This window comes from Toxotes jaculatrix, chromosome 3, assembly GCF_017976425.1.
Source record: "Toxotes jaculatrix isolate fToxJac2 chromosome 3, fToxJac2.pri, whole genome shotgun sequence".
NCBI classification, from domain to species: domain Eukaryota; kingdom Metazoa; phylum Chordata; class Actinopteri; family Toxotidae; genus Toxotes; species Toxotes jaculatrix.
Window position 1 is genome coordinate 21,004,391 of NC_054396.1, and position 13,637 is coordinate 21,018,027.

At 45.4% G+C, this 13,637-nt stretch overlaps 1 protein-coding gene across 1 annotated transcript in view; it reads left to right on the top strand.

Moving 5' to 3' along the window:
• shmt2 (serine hydroxymethyltransferase 2 (mitochondrial)) overlaps positions 1-13,637 on the top strand; it is a 28,078-nt gene that overhangs the window by 12,594 nt on the left and 1,847 nt on the right. Inside the window, exons 4-11 of the mRNA XM_041034203.1 lie at positions 6,013-6,213; positions 6,491-6,572; positions 8,471-8,593; positions 10,608-10,747; positions 10,887-11,049; positions 11,589-11,688; positions 12,371-12,526; positions 13,319-13,426. Of these exons, the coding sequence (XP_040890137.1) occupies positions 6,013-6,213; positions 6,491-6,572; positions 8,471-8,593; positions 10,608-10,747; positions 10,887-11,049; positions 11,589-11,688; positions 12,371-12,526; positions 13,319-13,426 (1,073 nt within the window). The remainder of the gene's footprint in view (positions 1-6,012; positions 6,214-6,490; positions 6,573-8,470; positions 8,594-10,607; positions 10,748-10,886; positions 11,050-11,588; positions 11,689-12,370; positions 12,527-13,318; positions 13,427-13,637) is intronic.

Below are 13,637 nucleotides of genomic sequence, written 5' to 3' on the forward strand. Positions count from 1 at the left end.
TACTTCAACATGAGTCACAACTGTCTATGCTGCCACATCTGCAGTACTAAAATTCCAAGCCACACTGACCTACATCAGGTAGTAGACAAAAGGACTACACACTAACTCAGTCTCTGCCATCAACTGTGACGACTGCATGGACACAGCCTCCCCCCACCACCCTGCAGGTGACTATGTTACAGCCAACTCCTCAAGCATCACAAGCGGTGAGTTATGCAAGTTCACAGATGCCAATTACATCTGGCTATCAGCTCAACCAGCCGTATATACAGCCGGTAAACAATGCACATGGCAGAGTGCCACCCGCTACACAGCTTCAATACCAACCCATGCCTGCAGCAGCAGTAAATTTTGTATCAGTGCCACAGCACCTTCCACTCATGTCTGCACAACCAGTGTATCAATCTGCCCAGATAACAACAGTTCCATATCCACCATCACAACCGCAGAACCTCCATGTGCAACAGTATCCTCAACTTGCCCCCTCAACTCAGCCAGCTTATCAGCTAGTGCCTGCACAACCTGCCTTCACCCTGCATCAGCCCACAGCAGCTCTCTGTAGTGAGTCCAGCCCCCAGTCCCACTACACATCACTGCAGGTACCATACACCATCCAGTTCCCCAAGCAGCCGGTTCCAGTACCTGAACTGCTTAAGCTGATACATGACAGTGAGAGAGAATTTGCTGACCTAAAAATGGCCTTGGACCATCTGCTCGATCCACATACAGAACTTTCTGAACATTATAAATACCGTGTGCTTATGGAACAGTTGGTCTTGGATGAAGCAAAGTTAATAGCTCAGTCATGCAGGCATTATGTACAACCCTACACAGCCGCCATGCAAGCTTTACAGAGACAGTACGGACAGCCACACCAGTTGGCACAAAGTGAGATTGCAGCCATCCTGAACTCTCCCGATCTCAAACCAGGAGACCCAAAGGGCTTTCAGAGCTTTGCCCTCAACGCTGATCTGCTGGTGGGAATGCTGACTTCATTAGAGGGACCAAATGGGACAGAAATGATGTCTACTGGCCATGTTGACCGGCTACTTAGCAAACTCCCCAGACACATGAGAGACAGCTTCGTGGAACATCTGCAAGTTCAAGGCTGCCTTAGCACCAGCAGCCTAAACCCATACAACCTCAGAGACCTTGCAGAGTGGCTCAAGGTGAAGCCGGAGGCTCAGAGACTGTCTGCAAAAATGGCGCAACGCTATCGAGCTGAAGGAGCACAGCCTACCAAGAGAGACAGACCCATCCCTAATCCCCGACCTCGGACTCAGCCTGTCTCTGTGTACCATGGCGCTGACCAGTCCAGATCTGCAGAAATGCCACGACAAGCATTTAAACAACAAAGGTTTAAAAGAATGTGTATTTTTTTGCAAGAGTACAGAGCACTATTTGTCACAGTGTCCAGACATTACTCAACGCTCAACACAGGATATTGAGAAGTGGATAGTAGATGGCAAGCGCTGTTGGAACTGCGGCCGCACTAACCACGACCAAGAGAGCTGCACCTTAAAGAAACCATGTAGTGAGTGTCAAGAGGTTCACTTGAGAGTGCTGCATGATGGTGCTGGACCAGGTCCCCGTGTCTATCTTATAACACCAAAGGACTACAGCTCTGCTGCTAGCTCTATGGGAGGAGGAAAAGTATACCTGCAGTGATTTGGCTCCATGACTGATGATGACTGGCACCACGCCAGTCATCATCAGTCATGGAGCCAAATCACTGCAGACCTATGCAATCCTCGACGATGGGGCTGAACGCACCATAATTCTGCCAGCTGCCGTCCGTGACCTGGGGCTCAGAGGCAGAGCTGAGTCCCTCAACCTGCGGACTGTTCGCCAGGATGGCATTCACCTCACTGGAGCATCGGTGGATTTCCATGTAGCCTCTCTGGCAACACCATCAGAACGTCATTTGGTTGAGAGAGCCTACACAGCGGGTCGACTCACCCTGACAAAGCAGTCCTACCCAATCGCTGTGCTCCAGAGACGCTACCACCACCTGAAGGGGTTGCAAATACAGGGCTTCAGTAAGGTACAACCACTGCTGCTTATTGGTGCGGATCATACTCACCTGATCACTGCCACTGAACCAGTCAGGTTTGGTCAAAAGGAGGACCTGTAGCCATTCACACCGCACTTGGCTGGACGCTACAGGGTCCAGATGGTTCACAATCCTCCAGTGCTTCATGCTATTACACCACCTTCAAGCCAGCACCAGATGATATCTACCAACACGTCGAACGCCTCTGGCAGCTTGACGTGCTTCCGTTCCGTAGTGAGCGCTTAGCAGTGCGGTCCCGCCTGGACCAGGAGGCAGTGCACATTTTGGAAGCACGTACCAAGAAGGTGAAGGTTGGTGACATACACCGATATGCGACACCTCTGCTCCGGGTGAAGGGTGCACCACTGCTTAAGGCAAATGTTGAAGCAGTTATGCCAAAGCTATGCAGCACAGAGAGGCAGCTGCTGAAAGACCCTATCAAGGCCAAGGTGTTTGAAGCAGAGATCCAGAAACTTATTGATGGCGGGTGTGTCACCAAGCTCCAGGAGGAAGAGGTAATGAACTCCAGCGAGTCATGGTTCATTCCCCATCATCTCGTCCATCACAATGGCAAACCGCCTGGTGTTCGACTGCTCCTTTAAACATGGCGGTCTCTCTCTCAATGAGCAGCTGCTTCCTGGTCCAACCCTTGGACCATATCTCATCGGGGTCCTCCTGCGGTTCCGCCAGCATGCTGTTGCCATCAGCGGAGACATCTGAGCCATGTTCCACCAGGTTCGGCTTCTACCCGAGGACCAGCCGTTACTAAGGTTTGTTTGGAGGAAACTGCAAAGAGAAAAACAGCCCGATGTCTACCAATGGCAAGTCTTGCCATTTGGTACCACAAGCAGCCCATGCTGTGCAACATTTGCTCTCCAAAGAGAATGCTCCAGGGAATGAAGACGTCCTGCAGTCTGTTGAACAGTCCTTTTACGTGGACAGTTGTCTTCAGAGTCTGTCAACGGCTGAGTCAGCCAAGCTGCTTGTGGACAAAATGCGACAGTGTCTGGCTTCAGGAGGCTTTGAGGTCCGTCAGTGGGCGAGTAATTTTCCATCAGTTGTCTCCCATTTACCTTCCACTGACAGATCTGAGAGCACGGAGCTGTGGCTCACCGAGAAGAGCAACGATCCACAGGAGCCAGCTCTCGGCCTGCTGTGGCATTGTCCAACTGATCGGCTCAGCTATAAGCCAAAGCCTCCAGAGAGTGAGACCCCCACTATGCGCTACATATGTAAGGTGCTCGCCCGCCAGTATGATTGGCTTGGGATCATTATCCCGTACACTACTCGGGCCAAGGTCCTGGTCCAGAAACTGTGGGCAAAGAAGACGAGCTGGGACGATCCGAACCTCCCTCCTGACATTCTCCAGGCCTGGTCTAGCTGGGAGAGGGAGCTCCCCGAGCTAGCCAATATCTCCATCCCTCGAACCTATGCACCATTGGAGTCTGCTACTGATACCACCGAGTACACTCTCCACGTTTTCTGTGACTCCTCAGAGCAAGCATATGGGTCAGTAGCATACCTCACCTCCACAAGTGATGATAAGACTCATGTCTCATTTGTCATGGCAAGGTCCAGGGTGGCCCCAAAACGTCAGCAGTCAATGCCACAGTTAGAGCTCTGTGCAGCGCTGACAGGAGCCCAGCTGTCCTCCCTCATTCACAAAGAGCTCACCTTGTGTATTTCCCAGACCATCTTATGGACTGACTCCACAACAGTTCTTACCTGGCTGACATCTCCATCATGCAGGTTTAAGGTCTTTGTGGGAACCCGAGTTTCTGAGATCCAAGAGTTGACTGCTTCACACACCTGGAGGTATGTGGTTACCACTAATAATCCAGCCGACGATCTCACATGCGGCAAGGCTTTAGCTGAGTTAGCACCATCAAGTCGTTGGATCCAGGGACCAGCATTCCTACGACGTCCGCTGGATGAATGGCCATCAGGTCCTGGCACTGCGGGGCCTGAGGACAGTAGTGAGTTAAAACAGAGTGTGTTTTGTGGCCTCACACAGACGAGCTCACCACTCAAGATACCAGACATCACCCAGTTCAGCAGCTGGAGGGAACTGGTAAAGGCTACGCAGCAGTCTCTTCATGGGGCGGCAGCTGACCCTGCATCGCCTCTGTGTAGTTTTCGAGATGCAGAACTTCATCTATTAAGGAACAGCCAAGCAGACTGCTTCTCTGAAGAAGTCAGATGCCTCAAAGTAGGCAAACCAGTACCCCCCAGCAGTAGGCTGAGTACGCTCGCTCCAGAGTTAGACCCAGACATGGGTCTTATGCGGGTTGGGGGGCTCCTGCGCCACATTGACAGTTCGGACTCCACTGGCATTCACCCGATAGTGTTGGATCCCCACCACGCAATCACCAAACTCCTCATTAAGGACACAGACACCCAATTACACCACCCCGGGCCTGACAGGGTGTTTGCAGAGATGAGGCATCATTACTGGATTCTGCGGGGACGGCAGGCTATTAACAAGTATCAGCGAGCCTGTACTGGTTGCATGAAGTGGAGAGGAAAGCCAGTAGTGCCAAGAATGGCAGATTTGCCCTCGGCTCGCCTGCGGCTGCTCAAGCCTCCATTCTACTCTACTGGCGTGGACTGCTTCGGGCCATACATGGTCAAGGCTGGGAGGCGTAGTGAAAAGCGCTGGGGAATCATCTTTAAATGCCTGACAACGCGATGCATACATCTGGATCTGCTCACCAGCCTTGACACTGATGCCTTCCTCCTAGCACTAAGGCGGTTCATTGCACATAGAGGTACCCCCTTTGAGGTCCTTTCAGACCAGGGGACCAACTTCAGAGGGGCAGATAAGGAGCTGAAAAAGGCCTTTGCAGCAACGTAGTCACAGCTGCAGGAGGTACTAGCAGAAAAACAGTTTAAGTTATGTTTAAACCCACCAGCATCTCCCCACTTCGGATGCGCCTGGGAGCGAGAGATACAATCAGTTACGAAGTCCCTGCAAGCGGTCATAGGTACGCAAGCACTCCAAGAAGAGGTTCTGCTCACACTTTTCATTGAGGTGGAAGGCATCCTCAACGGCAAGCCTCTACGATACGTATCCTCGGACCTAGCCGATCCAGACCCAGTGACGCCCAGTATGTTGTTGATGGGGCAGTGTGATGCCTCTCTTCCCCAAGTCACTTATGCTGCCGACACCCTAAACAGGAGGCGCTGGCGTCATTGCCAGATGATGACTGACCACTTCTGGAAACAGTTCATCAGGAACTACTTACCTACTCTTCAAACACGCCAGAGGTGGCGACAACACACAGATCATCTCCCTCTGGACTCAGTTGTGATGATTGTTGGCCCCCAGCTTCCACGTGCTCATTGGCCAATTGGAAGGGTGGTGAAGCTGAATGCAAGTGATGATGGGTGCATTAGAACAGCTGAGGATAGAGTTGGCAAGAAGACTTACTTGAGACCGGTGGCGCTTAATAGAGTATGCACATTGATAGAATGTTAGGATTTGTTTATGATTTGATTCCAGTTGTGATATTTGGTCAGGCATTTTTAGTTCACATGTTATTAGATCAGGCTGTTAGGAGACAGCTATGTCTGGCCGAGGGGGGGCTTTTGAAGAAAAAATAAGGAGTAAGCTCAGTGCGTGTTTTCCTGGGTTTTTGGCTTGGCTACGAGTGTACCTGGCTGTTCATTATTAAACCACTTAGAAAACGTCAGCGGAGTCCCCAGTATTCTTTGACCGGAATATGCACACGGATGAAGAATAACCCCAGCGTTATATCGTTTCATTGAGTGTTTCTAATAGTAACAGGTAATGCTGAGATTTACTTAAATTGAATTCATATCTGTGCTTAATTCAGCAGGTTATTTGCAGGAGTGATGTATCTTTTAATAAATGGCCTAAGAGTGTCTTTTTCATTCATAGAAGATCACTTTTCCATTTCTTTCTTTCTCTGAAACCTCCGTGACCCACACATCCACAGATATTATGGCGGAGCAGAAGTGGTCGACCAAATTGAGCTATTGTGTCAGAAGCGAGCCTTGGAGGCCTTTGACCTTGACCCAGCGCTGTGGGGCGTCAATGTCCAGCCTTACTCTGGCTCACCCGCTAACTTTGCTGTCTACACCGCCGTGCTCAACCCCCACGACCGCATCATGGGCCTGGACCTGCCCGACGGAGGACAGTCAGTATTCAGTGTGGATTTCTTTTTATTGTTAATCACTGCCCTGTCATGTATTTTCTCTTACCCCTACACTTTTCTAAGCTGTCCCAGTTTCTTTGTTGGTCAGCGCTGCTGTGCAACTTACAGGACCTGAAGAATAAATGAAAAACCTTTTTTTTTCTTTTCCTGCCAATTTATTCTCACTACATTTTCGGTAGTTGTTTACAAGGTGATGTAACTGACTGTTTGTGCTTGTCCATTTTTCTTTCTGTCTACATGTTCCTTTTTGTCACCCCAGTCTGACCCATGGTTACATGTCTGATGTGAAGAGGATCTCTGCAACCTCAATCTATTTTGAGTCCATGCCCTACAAGCTAAATGTAAGTAGAGACCCCTACTACTGATATCAACTAAAAACTAACAAGTGAACTGTCTTATACAAGTGGTAAACTATCAGGTTTCTGAAAAGAAAATGTGAAGAAAATCAGTGGGAATGGGACAACATCGATAAAAGCATGTTATGGTGTTACGAAAGCTGTGCAGCAGATGCAGGTTAAATATTTGAAAGTACTAAATAAATATTATGTATGCTCATACATTTTTGATCGTTTTTGATCCTCTTCCAAAGTCAGATGAGAGGAGTTTTTGAAATTCCAGTAATTCAGTCTTTTGATGTCAAGACAATCATAGGCAAGTTTTCCAGAGTCAGTTGTTCTGTGTGATTGACTTATGAACTGACCAGCACATGAACCGGTGGTGTTGGTCAGTACTCCACTGTGTCAGGGCTGCTACAGGCTTCTCAAATCGCTGACACTTGCCAGTGCAAAGCTTTGCTTCTTCTGCTGCAGCACTCTGTACAAGGTCTTCCATGTTTCAGTGGTATGATCAGGCATCTCTGCTAGTTCTTAAATTGTGTCTTCAATAGGCACACATATCTAAATGTAAAGGACAAATAGTTTGACCTGGTCTTTCATCCACATTAACAAATAACAGGATGTCTAAAGAAATGAACAGAAAAACAGCGAAAAATGTAGCAGAAACACTGTGATCCCATTGCAGGAAATACTGTTTTCTTTCCTGCCCCCAGTGGGAGGACACAAGGCAGTGTGGGTAGGGATTCAGAGGCTAACTCATGGAAACATCAGCCCATCAGAAGCTTCCAGGCAGGTGCTTGCCAAAAGAGAGGTTTAAACCTGGCTTATGTATGGCCACTCCTCTCACAATGTAACCAAACAGTCCTATCAGTATACTACATGCTGCTTTCCACCCTCATGAAGATCTGTACTACCAGGGCCAGCCAGAAGTGACAAGTAATTTTTCAAGTTAACATGTAGATAAGATCATCATTGTATATTAGTGTGTAGTATTTTATTCCTTGGGTCGTAGTTGAGTGGTAGTGTTGGTAGCAGCTGATGGATGGCCGTGAGAGTCTGCATGTCCAGACCTGCTGATGTATGGGCTGGCAGGACCCCTCCGCGAGAGAGATAATGGGAAATCGACAGGCTGGCCAGCACCACTGGCTCTGTCTTCACAATGAGCGGCTTGATGGAGATGGGAGATTATCAGGTTGACTAAATAAAGCTTTCCCTCCTCCTTTTCTCTCTTCTTTTTCTTGTCCGTGTCTCCCTTGTTCTCCATCCTTTTTGTCCCTCACTTTGTTTTTCTGCTCCATCTCTCTCCTGTGTTCTCTTTTCTGATGTTTGGAGGAGGGGGTTAAACTTGAGATTCAGGCACAAGTCACTGGTCATTTGACTGGTCCAGCCTGACTCCATTTCATGTGACTCTCAAGTACACCCACTGAACAATGGATTGTCTAACATGTCTCTGAAATTGCTCAGTTCTATAAAAACGGCAGGAAAAGTCTCCCAACCAACATCTAATCTGTTCAGCTTCATCAGACCAGTTGAGTAGATCCCTGAAAGGTTGAATTAGGATAAGTAGGGGTGCATTACGGTAATTGCTCCATATACTTCCATGATATGATAGGTTGAAATGTCTCCCTTAGATAAATTCCTTCCCCATTTTAAGGTAGCCAAAGTACTTCAAACGCAGCTGCTTCAAATGAGCTTCAAATGGAAAAAAATCTCTCTTCCGTGTTGATATGTTTTCTCTTGATCCTCAAGATATCTGACAATTTTTTTTATCCTCTCATGTTCCTTTTTTTTTCCTCCTGACCCTTACTCTCCCTCTAATATTCTCATATTTCTACTCCACTTCCTCTTTATTCTTTCCTCTTGCTCTGCCTCTTCTTAATCTGTCTGCCTCTCTGCCTCTGCAGACTGAAACAGGACTCATAGACTACGACCAGATGGAGATGACGGCCAAGCTGTTCCGGCCCAAGCTCATCATTGCTGGCACCAGTGCCTATGCCCGCCTCATTGACTACGCCCGCATCAAGAAGGTTCATGGAGAACTCTGTATATTCAGAACTCACCCAGCGTTTATCCCATCTTTCTCTCTTTGTTCTCTCCTCCTCGCGACCTGCAGCCTTGTTTTCTCAACTTCCCTTTGTGTATTAAGAAGGACAGACCAGCTTTGTTCTCTTATTTAAAACCCAATCAGCCTTTTCCATTGAACTGTCACCTGCTCCCCTTCGTCAGGCCTTGCCAGGATTACTTCCAAACATATTTTTTGTAATTTCCGTTCCTGGGTAGAGAACTCTGTTTGCTATAAATATCGAGAATTTACTTTTAAACTTCAACATTTCCAAACACAAGCAAATTTTTGAGTTCTTGACCCTCGCACACACAACAACACAGATGCTGTCTTCATCTCTTGCCTACTCAACTGAACTAAATGTGGACACTCGCACTGACTCACATGTACACAGTACCAACTTTTAACGGCACACTTCACTGCTCTCTTTGACAGTGCACAAGAGGCCCCTTTATCTGTTTTGTTATACCCACCCGCTGACTCACTTCATTCACTCCATGACTGCTTCCCTTTGTTGCAGAGCTCCACTTTAGCTAGTACCATCAGATGGAGTGTCCCACCATTACAGTGCTGTGTTTTTATTAAGCACCATAACTACTTTGCCACTAGGCCTGAAGTGGGGCCATATTTTCCCCCTGGCATGTCTCTGTGGAACTGTTCACTGTTTTATGGCAGAATCTGCTGGACTGGGCTCCTCTCCAGATTTTCAGTGTTGTGTTACCTAAACTGAAGCAGGCTTCTTTCATTTTCCCCCCCTCATCTAAAATTTGTTTCACTATCGGCGTTCATCAGCTACTGCACATCACCCTCTTGTGTTCTTTACCCCCTCCAGTAACCCTGCCATCTCCCCTGCCTTTTAATCTAATAAACATGTGCTGATCCAGTTTAGATATAAGAGGAAGTGAGATTGTCATGATAATGCATATTAATTGGAGCACTAAAAAGATTGTTTACTGCTCTGATCATTCGCCAGCGAGTCATTTGCATGTTAGCGAGCTATTTATTGTTTGTGCCTTTTTCAATAAATTCTGGCAAGAGACAGCAAGGATTTATTGAATTATGCTGTAATATTTCTGGCCTCTGAAGACTGCAGAAGAGTGCAATCACACCAGCTTCCATTTGAAATATCTGCCCCCTTGAGAAGATAGGTACTGCTAACAGATGTAGAGTTACTTAGTATCTCACATTTTTTAAGTCTAACATTTCAACATATACAGAGCACAGTGAAATGAAAAGGACAGCACAGTATGGCCACTGATGACACAGACCGGGGCAAGCTGAAGCATGTAGTTTAGTTTTATTGAGTACCTATAGTAGTTTCTGTATATCAGAATTATGCATATGCTAATAGAATGCAGTTCATAAATATCTGGACAGAGACACATTCTCACTCGGTACTCCGGGACATTATGTTCCAAATTAAACAGTGACTAATGCCAAATGCTGACTTTCAGGTGGGGGTTTTATAGCATTCATATGTACTGTATATTGGATTAGCAGTGTAGGACCCTCCCCTTTTAGTACATAATCTCCCAATTTTAAAAATTGGAAGTGAAACAAGTGAAGATGGCTTAGCTGTGCCGTAGAGGTCGTAGACTTCAGGCAGTTACTGACTGCAAAGGATTAGCAAACAAATATAAAGAATAACTTCGCTGAACTTTTATCTGAACTTGTCTGTTTTGCCACCTAAAAGTAGGGACTATAGGATGGCCATAATTCCTACATTATTAATCTGATATGGATACAGACACCTTCAACCTGCGAGACATCACTTTAACCTTACAATCATAGAGCCAAGCTAACAAAAAATGTCGCTCTACCCCCAAGGCTTGACTGCTTGCATCACACGTCAGAGGTATTGCAGAGTAATGTCATGATTTTGGGTCTTGTACTGAGAAGAACTGAAAGAACTTGAAATTTCCTGCTATGGTTTAAACTTAATTTTGTTTGTTCTCTCTTTTACATGCTTTCTCTCTCAGCTGTGCACTGATATTAAGGCCTACATGCTTGCTGACATGGCTCACATCAGTGGCCTGGTGGCAGCCAAATCTATCCCCTCTCCTTTTGAACATGCTGACCTGGTCACCTCTACCACACACAAATCCCTCAGAGGAGCAAGGTAAGAAGGACAGCCAGTGTGCCATCAGGGGCATGAGTAGGGACAAATCAAATTACCAGGCATGAAATCTTGTTTAGGTTTTAGAGAAAAAATAAAATTGTAAATATGCTGTGTCAGTAAATTATTATGTTTTGTCTAGGGCTGGCCTCATCTTCTACCGTAAGGGCGTTCGCTCAGTGGACAAGAAAGGGAAAGAGATCATGTACGACCTCGAGGACAAGGTCAACTTCTCTGTCTTCCCCTCCCTGCAGGGTGGACCTCACAACCATGCCATTGCTGGTGTGGCTGTGGCACTCAGACAGGTCAGCACAACACACAGATGCCCAATTTCAATGCAAAAGTAACTAACTTTATTTGTATTGATGTAACGCTTTATTACCCTGGTCTGTTATTTCATAATAGGAAGCTGATAACTGGTGTATCAAATTTTAAAGTGAAACCAAATCTTACCACTAAGATGCTTTGGCACAAGTTGACTCAAGAGCTTGTTCCCTAAACTACTGTGGGCATCTGCTTCTTCTCTTCTTCAAGTGTGAACTGTCTGGATCTTAATAGTGTTCTAGACAGCTATTGAAATTGAATCCCTTAAAGAGAGTGGAGAGGCGGTGTCTTTCACTTTTACCATGAAGGGAAATTATGGAGTTATTCCAACTGTACTTCTGACCAGTGGTCAGTCATGAGGAAAGTATTAAACATTTCTGCCCCAAGCCAAGATACAAATAAAATAAACGTTTGAGTTTAAATAAGTAACGTTTATGTTGTAGATGTAAAAATGTAAAATTAATTCTAACTTCAGTGCTTGTATCCAGCTCAGCTTTCTATCATTTGTGTGCGTGACCAGGCACAGTCTCCCATGTTCAAGGAGTACATCGCCCAGGTTCTGAAGAATTCAAAGGCTATGGCTGTAGCTCTTCTCAGCAAAGGCTACACCCTGGTATCAGGTAATCAGACATGTATTTAGGCATTCTGTTTTGGAGACCCTGGCTCAGCAAACAGGGGAGAGAAACATCAAAAACACACATCAATGAGGAGAAATGTCCTGTCACAGAATGCAAATGACATGGCAAAAAAAACAACAGAAATGCATTTAAATTCATGAAGTGCAAATCTGCTAATGTCAGTGTAACTGCCTCGACAGTCAAGAAAATGAAATCAGATGAAAGTGGTCACTCCCTGGTTGTGAGCGAATACTTGAATCTTGTATTGCATTTAATACGCTGGCGTCAGCTCCTTTTTGATGTATAGCCTTCAGTTGATACTCAAAGAAATACAGATGTCCTGTGCTTACACTGCTTTGTGTGCATACTGCCTGTTTTTTAATCCCTCTCTAGATGTCTCTGTTTAAAAAAAAAAAAAAAAAAAAACGAGCAGTCTTATTACTTACTGCTTATGTCAAATAAGAAACTTGAAATAAATGTGTTCTTACTCAAGTAAGTTGTTTACATTAAAGGCTAAAGGAAGATTTAGGCATTTCAGCTATGTAGAGTTTTAGAATAAAATATACAGTCATTTGCCAGTTTGTTCGGCACCCCTAGCTAAATCTAATGCAGTCTAATACAACAGTCCTGCAGTAAATGATAACTCCTCTTCAAAAGTTTTTACTAGGAATGCTGAATATTTCAGGCGGGACCGACAACCACCTGGTCCTGGTAGACCTGCGGCCCAAGGGCATCGACGGAGCTCGAGCCGAAAGGGTGCTAGAGCTTGTGTCAATCACTGCCAATAAGAACACCTGCCCTGGGGACAAGAGCGCCCTGACTCCTGGTGGCCTCAGGCTAGGTAAGAAACAACTTCATATTACACTACATTTAGCCTGACTCAGACTTATTCTTGTCATACTTATTAATGAAATGATGAGAAACCACTTAAAAAACAAGAAAATCGTGCTGATTTGTATATTCAAAAAGTTTTACATCTAAAAAAGAAACTGTAAATTATATTCACACTCTGTCAAGATAAGCAGTCTCATTATGTGGGTCAGCTCTTCAGCATTTTGTGCTCCATATAAACAGAAGGTGAGTTTTTTTTTTTTTTTTTTTTTTTTTTTTGGTCAAATTTACTTCGCAGTCTTCACTTGATCTGTTTTACTTAGTTTTCCAAAATGTAGTTCTGCATATGGAAATTAGTCAGACACCAATTAAGCCACAAGCACTGAGCAGATGATTATTAATTAAGCATGTTTGGCTTTTTAATCATCTTCCAGGAAGTTCAAGCGCTCCACATCTACACTGCCACATTTTTAGCATTATCTTAAGGCAAGATATTTTACCTACAGTACAATGCTCTGCACTTACTACCTTCTCATTTGGACTGCACCATTGTTACCCATCAACTATAAGAATCTGTGTAGGTTTGACATATCTGGAATCTGTAGATTCAATACTGAAATTTTAAGAAGCTCCAGGGTTCTCCTTGTTTTTCCAAAGACCATATTGTTCCTAAGGTGAAAAAAAGGAAGAAAACCGAACTGAACTGAACTTCAGAAAACTGAACTATAAAAGTAAAAGGAAGAAATTCCTGATTTTTACTTTTTATTTCAAGCTGCAGGATTTGTGTTATTCTCTGTCCCAGGTGCTCCAGCCCTGACCTCCAGACAGTTCAAAGAAGATGACTTTGTGCAAGTTGTCGAATTCATGGATGAGGGCTTCAAGATTGCCTTGGATGTCAAGAAAAAGACAGGTAACAGAAATGTGACAAGAGAGACAGATCCTGTTGTAGCCTGGTGGTTTCCAAAAGCATGTGTCTCAATTTTTTGGTCTGTTTGTTCGAATCACAGTTTAAAACTATATATTTATTAGAAAAGCAACAAAGGTACAGTGTTCTCTATGTTATATTAAATTGTTGGATATAGAAGCTTGAGAGTAATAAAAGGCCCTGAGGTGGCAAAACA